Source organism: Capricornis sumatraensis, chromosome 17, assembly GCF_032405125.1.
Source record: "Capricornis sumatraensis isolate serow.1 chromosome 17, serow.2, whole genome shotgun sequence".
Taxonomy (NCBI): domain Eukaryota; kingdom Metazoa; phylum Chordata; class Mammalia; order Artiodactyla; family Bovidae; genus Capricornis; species Capricornis sumatraensis.
Window position 1 is genome coordinate 21,641,823 of NC_091085.1, and position 13,632 is coordinate 21,655,454.

Sequence of the window (13,632 nt, forward strand, 5' to 3'; positions counted from 1 at the left end):
AAGGGTCTAGATCTGATAGATAGAGTGCCTGATGAACTATGGAATGAGGTTCGTGACATTGTACAGGAGACAGGGATCAAGACTATCCCCATGGAAAAGAAATGCAAAAAAGCAAAATGGCTGTCTGGGGAGGCCTTACAGATAGCTGTGAAAAGAAGAGAGGCGAAAAGCAAAGGAGAAAAGGAAAGATATAAGTATCTGAATGCAGAGTTCCAAAGAATAGCAAGAAGAGATAAGAAAGCCTTCTTCAGCGATCAATGCAAAGAAATAGAGGAAAACAACAGAATGGGAAAGACTAGGGATCTCTTCAAGAAAATTAGAGATACCAAGGGAACATTTCATGCAAAGATGGGCTCGATAAAGGACAGAAATGGTATGGACCTAACAGAAGCAGAAGATATTAAGAAGAGGTGACAAGAACACACAGAAGAACTGTACAAAAAAGATCTTCATGACCCGGATAATCACAATGGTGTGATCACTCATCCAGAGCCAGACATCTTGGAATGTGAAGTCAAGTGGGCCTTCGAAAGCATCATTACAAACAAAGCTAGTGGAGGTGATGGAATTCCAGTTGAGCTATTTCAAATCCTGAAAGATGATGCTGTGAAAGTGCTGCACTCAATATGCCAGCAAATTTGGAAAACTCAGCAGTGGCCACAGGACTGGAAAAGGTCAGTTTTCATTCCAATCCCAAAGAAAGGCAATGCCAAAGAATGCTCAAACTACCTCACAATTGCACTCATCTCACATGCTAGTAAAGTAATGCCCAAAATTCTCCAAGCCAGGCTTCAACAATATGTGAACCGTGAACTTCCTGTTGTTCAAGCTGGTTTTAGAAAAGGCAGAGGAACCAGAGATCAAACTGCCAACATCTGCTGGATCATCGAAAAAGCAAGAGAGTTCCAGAAAAACATCTATGTTTGCTTGATTGACTATGCCAAAGCCTTTGACTGTGTGGATCACAATAAACTGTGGAAAATTCTGAAAGAGATGGAAATACCAGACCACCTGACCTGCCTCTTGAGAAATCTGTATGCAGGGCAGGAAGCAACAGTTAGAACTGGACATGGAACAACAGACCGGTTCCAAATAGGAAAAGGAGTACGTCAAGGCTGTATATTGTCACCCTGCTTATTTAACTTCTATGCAGAGTACATCATGAGAAACACTGGACTGGAAGAAACACAAGCTGGAATCAAGATTGCCAGGAGAAATATCACTAATCTCAGATATGCAGATGACACCACCCTTATGGCAGAAAGTGAAGAGGAGCTAAAAAGCCTCTTGATGAAAGTGAAAGAGGAGAGTGAAAAAGTTGGCTTAAAGCTCAACATTCAGAAAACGAAGATCTTGGCATCCAGTCCCATCACTTCATGGGAAATAGATGGGGAAACAGTGGAAACAGTATCAGACTTTATTGTTTGGGGCTCCAAAAGCACTGCAGATGGTGACTGCAGCCATGAAATTAAAAGATGCTTACTCCTTGGAAGAAAAGTTATGACCAACCTAGAGAGTATATTCAAAAGCAGAGACATTACTTTGCCCACTAAGGTCCATCTAGTCCAGGCTGTGGTTTTTCCTGTGGTCATGTATGGATGTGAGAGTTGGACTGTGAAGAAGGCTGAGTGCCAAAGAATTGATGCTTTTGAACTGTGGTGTTGGAGAAGACTCTTGAGAGTCCCTTGGACTGCAAGGAGATCCAACCAGTCTATTCTGAAGGAGATCAACTCTGGGATTTCTTTGGAAGGAATGATGCTAAAGCTGAAACTCCAGTACTTTGGCTACCTCATGCGAAGAGTTGACTCATTGGAAAAGACTCTGATGCTGGGAGAGATTGGGGGCAGGAGGAGAAGGGCACAACCGAGGATGAGATGGCTGGATGGCATCACAGACTTGATGGACGTGAATCTGAGTGAACTCCGGGAGACGGTGATGGACAGGGAGGCCTGGCGTGCTGTGATTCATGGGGTCTCAAAGAGTCAGACATGACTGAGCAACTGAACATATCATTCTGGGGCTTCCCTGATGGCTCAGATGGTAAAGAATCTGCCTGCAAAGCAGGAGACCCAGGTTTGATCCCTGAGTCAGGAAGATCATCCCCTGAAAAAGGAAATGACAGCCCACTGCAGTATTTTAGCCTGGGAAATCCCACAAACAGTGGAGCCTGAAGGGCTACAGTCCAAGGGGTCCTATTGTTCTAGGACAAAGGAAAATATGAGTGAGATTAAAGTTGGTTTGGTTTTTGTTTGTTTTGTGTCCTAAATTTTGTTTGTTGATATTATATCCTGTGGACAAAATCTCAGAATGCTGTGAAAGGCCAATTTTGCTCTACTCAAAAACAAAAAAAAGTTGCCAGGGACTAAGTTCAGTTCCCAAATATATTTTCACAAGTCTCAAGAGAGAAGAATAAGTGTCTGGTGTCTATACCAAGGCTTCCCAGGTAGCTCAGATGGTAAAGTGTCTGCCTACAATGCAGGAGACCTGGGTTCAACCCCTGGGTCAGGAAGATCCCCTGGAGAAGGAAATGGCAACCCACTCCAGTATTCATGCCTGGAGAAATCCCATGGACCGAGGAGCCTGGTGGGCTACAGTCCATGGGGTCACAAAGAGTCGCACATGACTAAGTGACTTCACTTCACTTCTGATGTCTATGCATTCTTCATTGTATAATTTCTTTTAAAAAAGTGCCCCCTTAGAATAAAGATAACTATTGTTTTTCTTAAAATAATGCATATGACAGTTCAATATAAAAAATGCTAACAACTCAATCAAAAAATAAGCAGAAGATCTAAATAGACATTTCTCCAAAGAAGACATACCAATGGCCAATAAAGACATGAAAAAATGCTCAACATCACTATTAGAAATGGCAAGTCAAAACTGCAATGAGACATCACCTCACTCCAGTCAGAACGACCATCATCAGAAAGCCTACAGCTAATAAATGCTGAAGAGGGTGTGGAGAAAAAGAAGCCCTCCTATACCGTTGGTGGGAATGTAAATTGGTGTAGCCACTTTGGAGAACAGTATGGAGGTCCCTTAAGAATTCAAAAGCACGGTTGTCATACGATCCTGCATTCCTACTTCTGACTATGTATCCAGAGAAAATTGTAATTCGAAAAGATACATGCTTCCCAGTGTTGACTGCAGCACTGTTTACAGTAGCCAAGACATGGAAGCAACCTAAACGTCCATCAGCGATGAGTGGATAAAGATGTGGTGTGTATATACATACAATGGAATATTGCTCAGTATACTCAATTTTCAGTATGCTGAACAGAAATTTAGAATTTCTATTATATTCCCTGTGAAACCAAAGAGATATTAGGGACTGTCTACCAAGAGCAAATTTTGCCATTCATGATACCAATGGTTCCTTTGAATGGTGCCATCATATTTTGGCCTTGAGGAAACAACCACAGTGATTATTAGCACACCTACTACATGATGCTAATCTTTTGGACTACTTTTGCGAAATGACAAGTCTCCTAATTCAGCGTTTAAGCAAAAACATTGATCAAATTCTATCACATCTCAGGAAGTAGTTCCATTGCTCTTTCAGCCAGGAATGAAAACATGTGTCCTACAAAACTGACTACTTGAAAGAAATTGGGAAAAGTCCATATGCATTTTCCAGGGTTAGCGTTTGTGTCTAGTAGGCCAGTCTGAGTGCATGTTAAATACCAGTAATGCTTCCTTTTCTTCAGAAGTATTAAGTCCATCATCTTATAGCAAAGCTTGTTATCCTTTAGGCCAAGTGATGACACGATATATAGCAACATAAAGATGTAGCCAAGCAGCTCAAGAGTTAGAACTGGGATGAAATGCAATGGCAACCCACTCCAGTACTCTTGCCTGGAAAATCCTATGGACAGTGGAGCCTCGTAGGTTGCAGTCCCTGGGGTCGCTGCGAGTTGGACACGACTGAGTGGCTTCACTTTCAATTTTCACTTTTCACTTTCATACATTGGAGAAGGAAATGGCAACCCACTCCAGTGTTCTTGCCTGGAGAATCCCAGGGACGGCGGAGCCTGGTGGACCGCTGTCTATGGGGTCACACAGAGTCGGACACGGCTGAAGTGACTCACCAGCTAGACTCTGGGAAATGTTTAGCTTCCTTAAATAGAGATCAACTATCCCCTCATCAGATGGGTCACCTGCAGGAATGTATTTGTAAAGGCAACTACTGTGGGGTGATGCTAAGCAAAGAAATTGCACAGGAGCAGAGACAGTCTAACAACTCAAGCTCCTGGCCCCGCACTGACAGGAAAATCCCGGTACGCCAGCTCCATGCAGACAGAGGCCACAGAATATGGCCAGTAAATGTTCACTGAACTGATGCACAGTGCGCTTCCTGTGCGTTCACCTACTAAAGACCTTAGCTTCTACTTGTACTTAACAAGGCCAAGATGAAACTAAAGACCCTGGTTAATCAGCACAATGTGTCTGTTCCGCTTGTTAATATGTTATAGCGGGTCTCCACCTATCTGCTGGACACTGCACTTCTAACATGCCATTTGAAAATTCTTGTATCTGCCACAAAAAAGAATTCCAATTTCAGATGGTTCTTAGTTTTGTCCTGAGGTAATAAGATTTGTATAACATGCATAAAGTTTGCCTGTATGGGAGGGGAGTTTGGTGAAGAATAGATACATTTATATACATGGCTGAGTTCCTTTGCTCTTCACCTGAAACTATCACAGCATTGTTGATTGGCTATCAGTCAATTGAGTTCAGTTCAGTCCCTCAGTCGTGTCCGACTCTTTGCAGTCCCATGAATCGCAGCACGCCAGGCCTCCCTGTCCATCACCATCTCCCGGAGTTCACTCAGACTCATGTCCATCGAGTCGGTGATGCCATCCAGCCATCTCATCCTTTGTCGTCCCCTTTTCCTCCTGCTCCCAATCAAATACCCCAATGCAAAAAAAAAAGTTTAAATTTGCCTGTAAAGATTGCCAGTTAGATGAGGGTCTTCGTCAGTAATGGGCATATAACAGAATAATGACAGATTTAAGAAAACTCTGCAAGGAAAACTTGCACAAAAACAAAGTGTTATTTTGGTGAAATTACATCCAATTTTTTTTCAATATGCTAAATACTATTGCTATGGGCCAAGATAAACTTCAACACAAAATGTTTTTAAAACTTGAAAGACACATTGCTTTACTGTAAAAGCCAGAAAACTGTTCAGAAGGAAGAGTAACACTATGCTTTAGAAGGTTAGTCATATTATAATACAGTTATTTTTTTTTTTATTAAATTTTAAAATCTTTAATTCTTACATGTGTTCCCAAACATGAAACCCCCTCCCACCTCCCTCCCCATAACATCTCTGTGGGTGATCCCCATGCACCAGCCCCAAGCATGCTGTATCCTGCGTCAGACATAGACTGGCGATTCAATTCTTACATGATAGTATACATGATAGAATGCCATTCTCCCTAATAATGAGAAAGTAGGAAAAGAAATTAAGGAAACAATTCCATTCACCATTGCAACAAAAAGAATAAAATACTTAGGAATATATCTACCCAAAGAAACTAAAGACCTATATATAGAAAACTATAAAACACTGATGAAAGAAATCAAAGAGGACACTAATAGATGGAGAAATATACCATGTTCATGGATTGGAAGAATCAATATAGTGAAAATGAGTATACTACCCAAAGCAATTTACAAATTCAACGCAATCCCTATCAAGCTACCAGCCATATTTTTCACAGAACTAGAACAAATAATTTCAAGATTTGTATGGAAATACAAAAAACCTCGAATAGCCAAAGCAATCTTGAGAAAGAAGAATGGAACTGGAGGAATCAACTTGCCTGACTTCAGGCTCTACTACAAAGCCACAGTCATCAAAACAGTATGGTACTGGCACAAAGACAGACATATAGATCAATGGAACAAAATAGAAAGCCCAGAGATAAATCCACACACATATGGACACCTTATCTATAATACAGTTATTAAAGGTTTTAAATAAAGAAAAAGTTTTATTTCGGTTCTTATTTTAGGCATTATAGCTCACTTGACACAGTTTAAAGTTTAATAAGTGTATTTTGGTTGTTGTGCCACTGATTAGCACTGTTGGCTTGCACACATCTTTCTGCATATACTTGCTGCATTGTGGTCACTTATATTTCTCAATTTTTTCTACTCTCTCGATTTTCCTGGATCCACTCTTCTCTCCATCACTCTTTCTCTGTCTCTGTTTTTTCGCATTTCTTCCCCTCTGCCAGTCTCCCTGGTGGTTGACACCTCAACAACCATTCTCTTTACTCATTCACACTGGATGATCATACCCTCTAAAATGATACAGGATTGTCCACAACTTGTACACTGCTGCTGCTGCTGCTGCTGCTAAGTCGCTTCAGCCGTGTCTGACGCTGTGCGACCCCATAGACGGCAGCCCACCAGGCTCCTCCATCCCTGGGATTCTCCAGGCAAGAACACTGGAGTGGGTTGCCGTTTCCTTCTCCAATGCATGAAAGTGAAAAGCGAAAGGGAAGTCACTCAGTCGTATCCGACTCTTAGCTACCCCATGGACTGCAGCCTACCAGGCTCCTCCGCCCATGGGATTTTCCAGGCAAGAGTACTGGAGTGGGGTGCCACTGCCTTCTCCAAACTTGTACACTAGCGACTCCTAAATCTCCAGCCCTGACTTGATTCTCGAACTCTGGATTCACACATTAACGCCTTTCCACCCCTAGCCAAGACTGTTTCCCCTCTTATCTTCCCAACTGAGTTTATGATGATCCCATCCCCGCACCAGCAGGGCATCCTAGAAGCCACCCACGTCCAGTCCCTGGATGCTGCTCAGGACACTAACTACATCCATCTCTCCCACACTGCCGTCATCTTCCACTCCATTACTAGTATATACACCAGTGAACATTTCAGACCATTCTCACACCAAGGAAACCAGAATCAGAAGAGACAAAAAAAAAGTTGAGCAAAAAAAGAAAAAAAAAAAAGGAAGGGACACGTGTACCCCAATGTTGATCACAGCACTGTTTATAATAGCCAGGACATGGAAGCAACCTAGATGTCCATCAGCAGATGAATGGATAAGAAAGCTGTGGTACAAATACACAATGGAGTATAACTCAGCAATTAAAAAGAATACATTTGAATCAGTTCTAATGAGATGGATGAAACTGGATTTCCACTTACAGAGTGAAGTAAGCCATAAAGAAAAACACCAGTACAGTATACTAACACACATATATGGAATTTTAAAAGATGATAATGATAACCCTGTATGCGAGACAGCAAAAGAGACACAGATGTATAGAACAGTCTTTTGGACTCTTTGGGAGAGGGCGAGGGTGGGATGATATGGGAGAATGGCATTGAAACATGTAAATTATCATATGTGAAATGAATCACCGGTCCAGGTTTGATGCATGATACAGGATGCTCGGGGCTGGTGCACTGGGATGACCCAGAGGGGTGGTATGGGGAGGGAGGTGGGAGGAGGGTTCAGGATGGGGAACACGTGTACACCCATGCAGATCCATGTCAATGTATGGCAAAACCACTACAATATTGTAAAGTAATTAGCCTCCAATTAAAATAAATAAATTTTTAAAAAAATTTTTAAAAATTGGCCCCTATATTCTAAGGAGAGTCTAGAAAGTGAAGTCCTATCTAGTTAAAGTGGATCCAAGTTTCTGTAGACTCTGATTTCTCCTTTCCTCTCAAAACTCATCCCCTCACTCATCTATTCTCACCTTAAACGTTTCCAAGAAACGCCCTTTTTTATTCCTTCCCAAACCCAAGGCTTTGTCATGCTTCTGGGCCTTTCTTTTTCATATGAGCCACTCTGTTAGGGACATTCTTCCACTGTTCTCGTGGATCAATTCTCATTCATTCTTTGAGTCTAGCACAGTTATTTTCTTCCAAAACTCCTCCTTCTGAGCCTTGAGGTGGTCCCTTCTTTTGTCAGCGCACTCAGGGTCAGCTGATGGGCATCAGAGTGGCTGCCCCATAGTTAGAATACATAGAGGATGCTCAAAAGATGTCTGTTTAGCTGAACTGAAAAACATTAAACTTAACTTCATGAAACCAGATGTTAAAAACCTGATACTGACTCATCGGCATTGCCTCTTCCTTTTCTAAAGATCCAGAAACGTTGAAATACACGGGTCCAGAGTTCTTCTAGTGATTAAGCTTTCCCTCTTGTCTCCAGAATCTATTCTGTCTTCCGAGATAACTGAGAAAACATCTCCCAGCCTTCCATCTCTCGGCCTCTCTCCTGTTCAGGGTGGTTTGGCAAAGTTTAACAACAGCGTGTCTCTGCCTTCCCCTGTAAGTCCTCTTTGGACCTTGGTATGAAATTTCTCTGAATCTGCACAGTGAACTCATTTTTAAATGATGGTCATACCTCTCTCGAAAGTTTCCCTTTCTACTTTGTCATATTTCTTTTTCTTATTTCCATTTAAAGGTCATTTTCTTTTAAAGGAAAGAAAAACACAGCTATGGTTGTAGAATCCATTTAACATAAGTGGTCAAAACATTCTACTCTCATAACTGCCCATGCATAAGAATCATTGCCAGCATCTCAATTTTTTAAACAGATCTTGAGTGACAACTACTTAGAGATACCACTGGGCTGCACAGAGCATCTCTTTCCTCTATTTGAACAAATCTCCTTATGCTCAGTATACAGAGCATCTCAGAAGAATTCAGTGCTTTTTCTTCTAAGTGACTCTGTCCTCTTACATCCTGTATCTTAAGGTATTCAGAGAAGCTTAATTCTTACATTTTTTTTCCCCTGAACAGTGACATAACTCAATTTTTTTTTATCTTACCTTTCTCCCTTCCCTAATACCACACAGAGGAAATTCTCTGCTAAATAAGCAGATCCATTAGTCTCAACTTTAAAAAAATATAATTTGTAGTAAGTTCAAAGTATATCAGAAGGAAATTAAAATTAGCCACTCGACACATTCTTGAATATAACACACCAACCAAACTGTTTCTAAGGGGATGTGGAATGTGGTCGCTGGTCTTGAGGTATTGGTAAGGCTCTGATAACACAGAACAATGTATAAGAGTGGCGGCTTTAACATTTTAACTCTTTAAAGAGGTGCTAAACCACGAGACCACGATAAGGGTAAAGTGTGTCACCTATGGTGTGGAGGAAACTGGCTCTATCTGGAAAACCTCAGTGTAGGAGATATGCTGATTAGCTGCTCTGATAAATGAGCAAACAAGAGGGAGTGCATTAGGATGAGGCAGTATCCCTAAGGTGTATCAAGCAAAGGATGCGGGAGGCTTGTCCTGGACCAGATGCGAGCCACCCTCGCAGAAGAGATCCAGAATGGACCCGTCTTAGGCCTTGTCCAATAGCGCCATCTAGCGGGAGGAACAATCCCCACAGAAGCACCGCCAAATGCTGATAAGGATTGATGATCAGCCAGGATAGGGGTGCATTCTGAAAGGCCTTAGCACGCACACATCCTTATCAAAGGGATTGCAGATGAGAAGTACTCAGCCATGGGAATGAGAGATCTCCAAAGAACACACCAAAGTGCCCGTGAGAAACAGAATCTGCTCTCTTCCAATCTTCTAAGACCCAAGAGTGCAGTCACCATAAAACCCATCAAGATCTTGTCTGCTTCTCTTGTCCACCCTGTTTCCTGTCCAAGCTTAGAGGTATCCAAAACATCCGCCAGCAACAATGGGGAGGTGGAGTGAAACTTCTGAGTCAAAAAGAGAGGATGGGGACTTCACTGGTCTGAGTGGCTAAGACTTGGCGTGTTTCCAACGCTGGGGGTCTGGTCTCCACCCCTGGTCAGGGAACTAGATCCCACCTGCAGCAACTGAAGATCCTGCTTGCCACAACCAAGACCCGGTGCAGCCAAAAATAGAAATAAAAATATTTAAGAGAGAATGACCTCCCCACACCCTTTTCTGAGTGCAGACCCCCACCTGCGATGCATCTGAGGACAGCAAATAGCAAGAATGACCCATCACTGCAACTAGTGAGCTGTGCAAAGTGTCAGGGGAGCACGGGATGAGGAACAGCTTCCCCCTTAAGGGCATATATATGGCCTCCCGGGGCTTCCCAGGTGACGCTAGGGGTAAAGAACCTGACGGCCAGCACAGGAGACATAAGAGACACGGGTTCGATCCCTGGGTCAGGAAGAGAGCATGGCAACCCAATCCAGTATTCTTGCCTGGAGAATCCCATGGATCGAGGAGCCTGGCAGGCTACACAGTCCATAGGACTGCAAACAGTCGGGCACGACTGAGCGACTTAGCATGCAGGCACGCACATGACCTCCCAGAGCAGGTTACTCAGTCAAAGTCTTACGAAAGGAGTGTGTGAAGTTAACATGTTGAGGAGGGAGTTTCAGCTCCGAGGACATCACCAGTGAAGATGGAGGCCCTGACCACGTGCTGTGCTGGCTGCCTGGAGAGCTGTTCTGTGTAACAGGCACAGAGGGCACAAGGTCAGGAATGGTACGTGAAGACTCCAGAAAGAACAGACGGTAGTCAGATTATGAGAGCTCTGGCACACTACCGTGAAACGTTTGGTAAAACTCTCTGCAGCATGAAGAGATCTGCTAAAATACATCCTGGGCAAATACTGTTTATTACAGTGGATTTCTACCTTCCAAAATCCAAATTCCATTCTGATTGGCTTCTGTGTTGTATTGTACTTGCCGAGGCTTCGTCTCTGTGGTGCTGATTTACCGTTTTCCATTTACCAGCTCAGTGGCCATGCCTCTGTGGTGAAGCTGCTGCCTGGTATGGATATCTTTTTGCCTCTGAATGTCACAGTCTGAGGGAAAGCATTCGTTTCTGACTTTTATCATGTCAAGTGTAACAACTGAAACTTGGATAAGCTTTGAAGAGTCATAGGCTGCTTTTTAGAATTGAGAGAACTGGAAGTGGACGAGTATGCCTGCTTGGACAAGTCTTGACTTGGCAGATTCCCCCCACCCCCCACCCCCCCATTAGATGCATTCCTCTCTTCCCCCTGCTTTCAGGCTTCCCTGGCGGCTCAGATGGTAAAGAATCTGCCTGCAATTCAGGAGACCTGGGTTTGATCCCTGGGTGGGAAAGATCCCCTGGAGACAGAAATGGCTACCCACTCCAGGACTCTTGCCTGGAGAATTCCCACGGACAGAGGAGCCTGGTGGGCCACAGCCCATGGGGTCACACAGAGCCGGGCATGACTCAGCAACTAACACAGTCACTTTCACCTGCTCTCAGAGTCTGATCCCCACCCTGGCTGCCCTCAGCCTTCTATTCTAGGGGACCCCTTTTTGTGCCTCTGGGGGAAGCAGTTCAGGAATAGAATTTCTGTCTGTCTTTGTGACAAACAAACATATGGGATAAGGTGCAGCAGCAGATGCTGAGTTCAGACCCCTGGCTGGCCTGTGCCTCGACATGAAGGGCCCTTCTCCCTTGAGAAAAAAAGCCTCCCTAGTTCCCCACCATCTTTTCCCAAACAATAGCTGGCTTGCCGGAGTTACAGCTAGTAGACCAGTTTTCCCCAACTGGGAAAATTCTTTGCACAACAGATCTCTCTTAAAGGAGGAAAATGAATAGAATTCTGATTTTCTCTCACTGCCCTTCCTGGAATCTAAGCCATCATGGTATGAGACTCCTCCTTGATGTGGTCATTTGTGTGTTTTGCCTGTTTCCTCTCGAGCCCCTGGGACCTGCCAAGTCTGGTGACTGAGACAAACGCCCAGGCTCCCGTGGGGCCGGAGGAAATGAGGGTCCTGGGAGGCAGCAGCATTCTCAATCTGTCCCTTCCTGTCTCCCCAGAGCCTGCCCTGCACTTTGGAGATGCTGAATATCACGTTGATGAAAGTGCTGGCTCCGTGGAGGTTTGCGTCCGGAGGACAGGCACGGACCTTTCCCAAGCATCCTCTGTCACCGTGCGCTCCAAGAGAACAGAGCCGCCCTCAGCAGAAGGTGAGCAGCCCATTTTTAAAATGTGTCACCATCCTGACATTCATATAGGGTGAGGTCTAGTCTGTTCAAGTGTAGCTTGCCAAGTCTTTGTGGAGAGGCTCTGATTTAAATTTTCTCCTCCCTGGCTGTATAGAATGACTTCTGCTGTTTACGGAAGAGACGGAATATTCCAGTAGTGGCCTTATGATTTGTTGATTCGTTCATTAACTACTTAGGAAAGTGAAGTCGCTCAGTTGTGTCCGACTCTTTGCAACTCCATGGACTGTAGCCTACCAGGCTCCTCCGTCTATGGGATTTTCCAGGCAAGCATACTAGAGCGGGTTGCCATTTCCTTCTCCAGGAGATCTTCCCTACCCAAGGATTGAACCCAGGTCTCTTGCATTGTAGGCAGATGCTTTACCGTCTGAGCCACCAGGGAAGTCCCATTAACTGCTTGCTTGGGTCCAAATTAACCTTCTGAAGTTAAGAATATTCACTGTGACAACCTAGGGGGGAAGGTAGAATGGGGTGGGAAGTGGACGGGGACTCAAGAGGGAGGAGACAGAAGGATATCCATGTTGATGTACTGGCATATAACAACACAATATTGTGAAGCAATTACACGCCAATTAAAAACAAATACATTGTTTTAAAAAGGAATATTTGTAGGACTTCCCTGGTGACCCAGCAGATAAGAACCCACCTGCCAGGGCAGGGGACATGGGTTCCATCTCTGGGCCGGGGAGACTGCACACGCTGCGGGGCAGCTAAGCCCGTGCGCCATGACTACCGAGCCCACGTGCCCTGGAGCCCGCGCTCCCCAGCGAGAGGACCCACACAGCAAGCAGCCCGTTCCCCGCAACTAGAGAAAGCTCGCACGGAGTGACAAGGGCCAAAATAATTAACTAATTTAAAACAGAATATTTGTAGAGACTTGAAGCTGCTCATAAACACTATGTCATACCAAAGTGTACCTGAGATGACTGAGCAGGTATTCCAGCTCCTGGGAGAATCCAGGCACCTACTGGCCCCCTGGGAGGGTAGGAGGCTCTCACTTCTGACTCTCCAGCATTTTCCTCGGCTTCAATCAGCATGTTCTCACACCCCACTCCCCTTTGCCTTTCTTGATGTGGACAAGCAAAGCCTGGCTGGCAGTTTAGTTAAATGGTTCTGAACATCACTTTCTCTGTGTTGAAGCTGTCAGCTGCTGGTAAAACCAAAACAAATAAAGAAACACACACACACACAGTAGGATTCAGGAAGAGAAAGGGAAATTTCCATCTGCATTGAAACCCACATTTGTTTCATTGCTAAACAGGGACCTTAATCTCCTGGGATGTGACAGGCAGCATAATTCAGGATTAGTATCGTACAGTCCAAGACACATGAGGATATGTTAAGGTAGAAACTAAGTAAAAGCACAAATCTTGCGAATAAAACTCAGCAATCTGAAAACCTACAGGAACTGACAGGACATGAAGAGAAAATGTGTCTATGAAAATGTGCACCCAGATTCAACATGTACCCAAGAAACAGTTAAGGAAACTGAAGACAACTTGCTCTTGGGAGAATTACCATATTATAACACGTCAGTGGATATGTCCCATCATACTGAACATGACGCCAGTGGTACTCCTTCTGAGTTCTTTTGTTGTCTTGCCTTTTTTTTTTTTTTTTTGGCTTTTCTTTCTTCCCTCCTTCTTTGCT

At 44.0% G+C, this 13,632-nt stretch overlaps 1 protein-coding gene across 1 annotated transcript in view; it reads left to right on the forward strand.

The window, feature by feature from the left end:
* The window catches only part of FREM3 (FRAS1 related extracellular matrix 3), a 100,613-nt gene that overhangs the window by 81,825 nt on the left and 5,156 nt on the right, over nt 1–13,632 (forward strand). Inside the window, exon 7 of the mRNA XM_068990220.1 lies at nt 11,797–11,946. Within this exon, the coding sequence (XP_068846321.1) occupies nt 11,797–11,946 (150 nt within the window). The remainder of the gene's footprint in view (nt 1–11,796; nt 11,947–13,632) is intronic.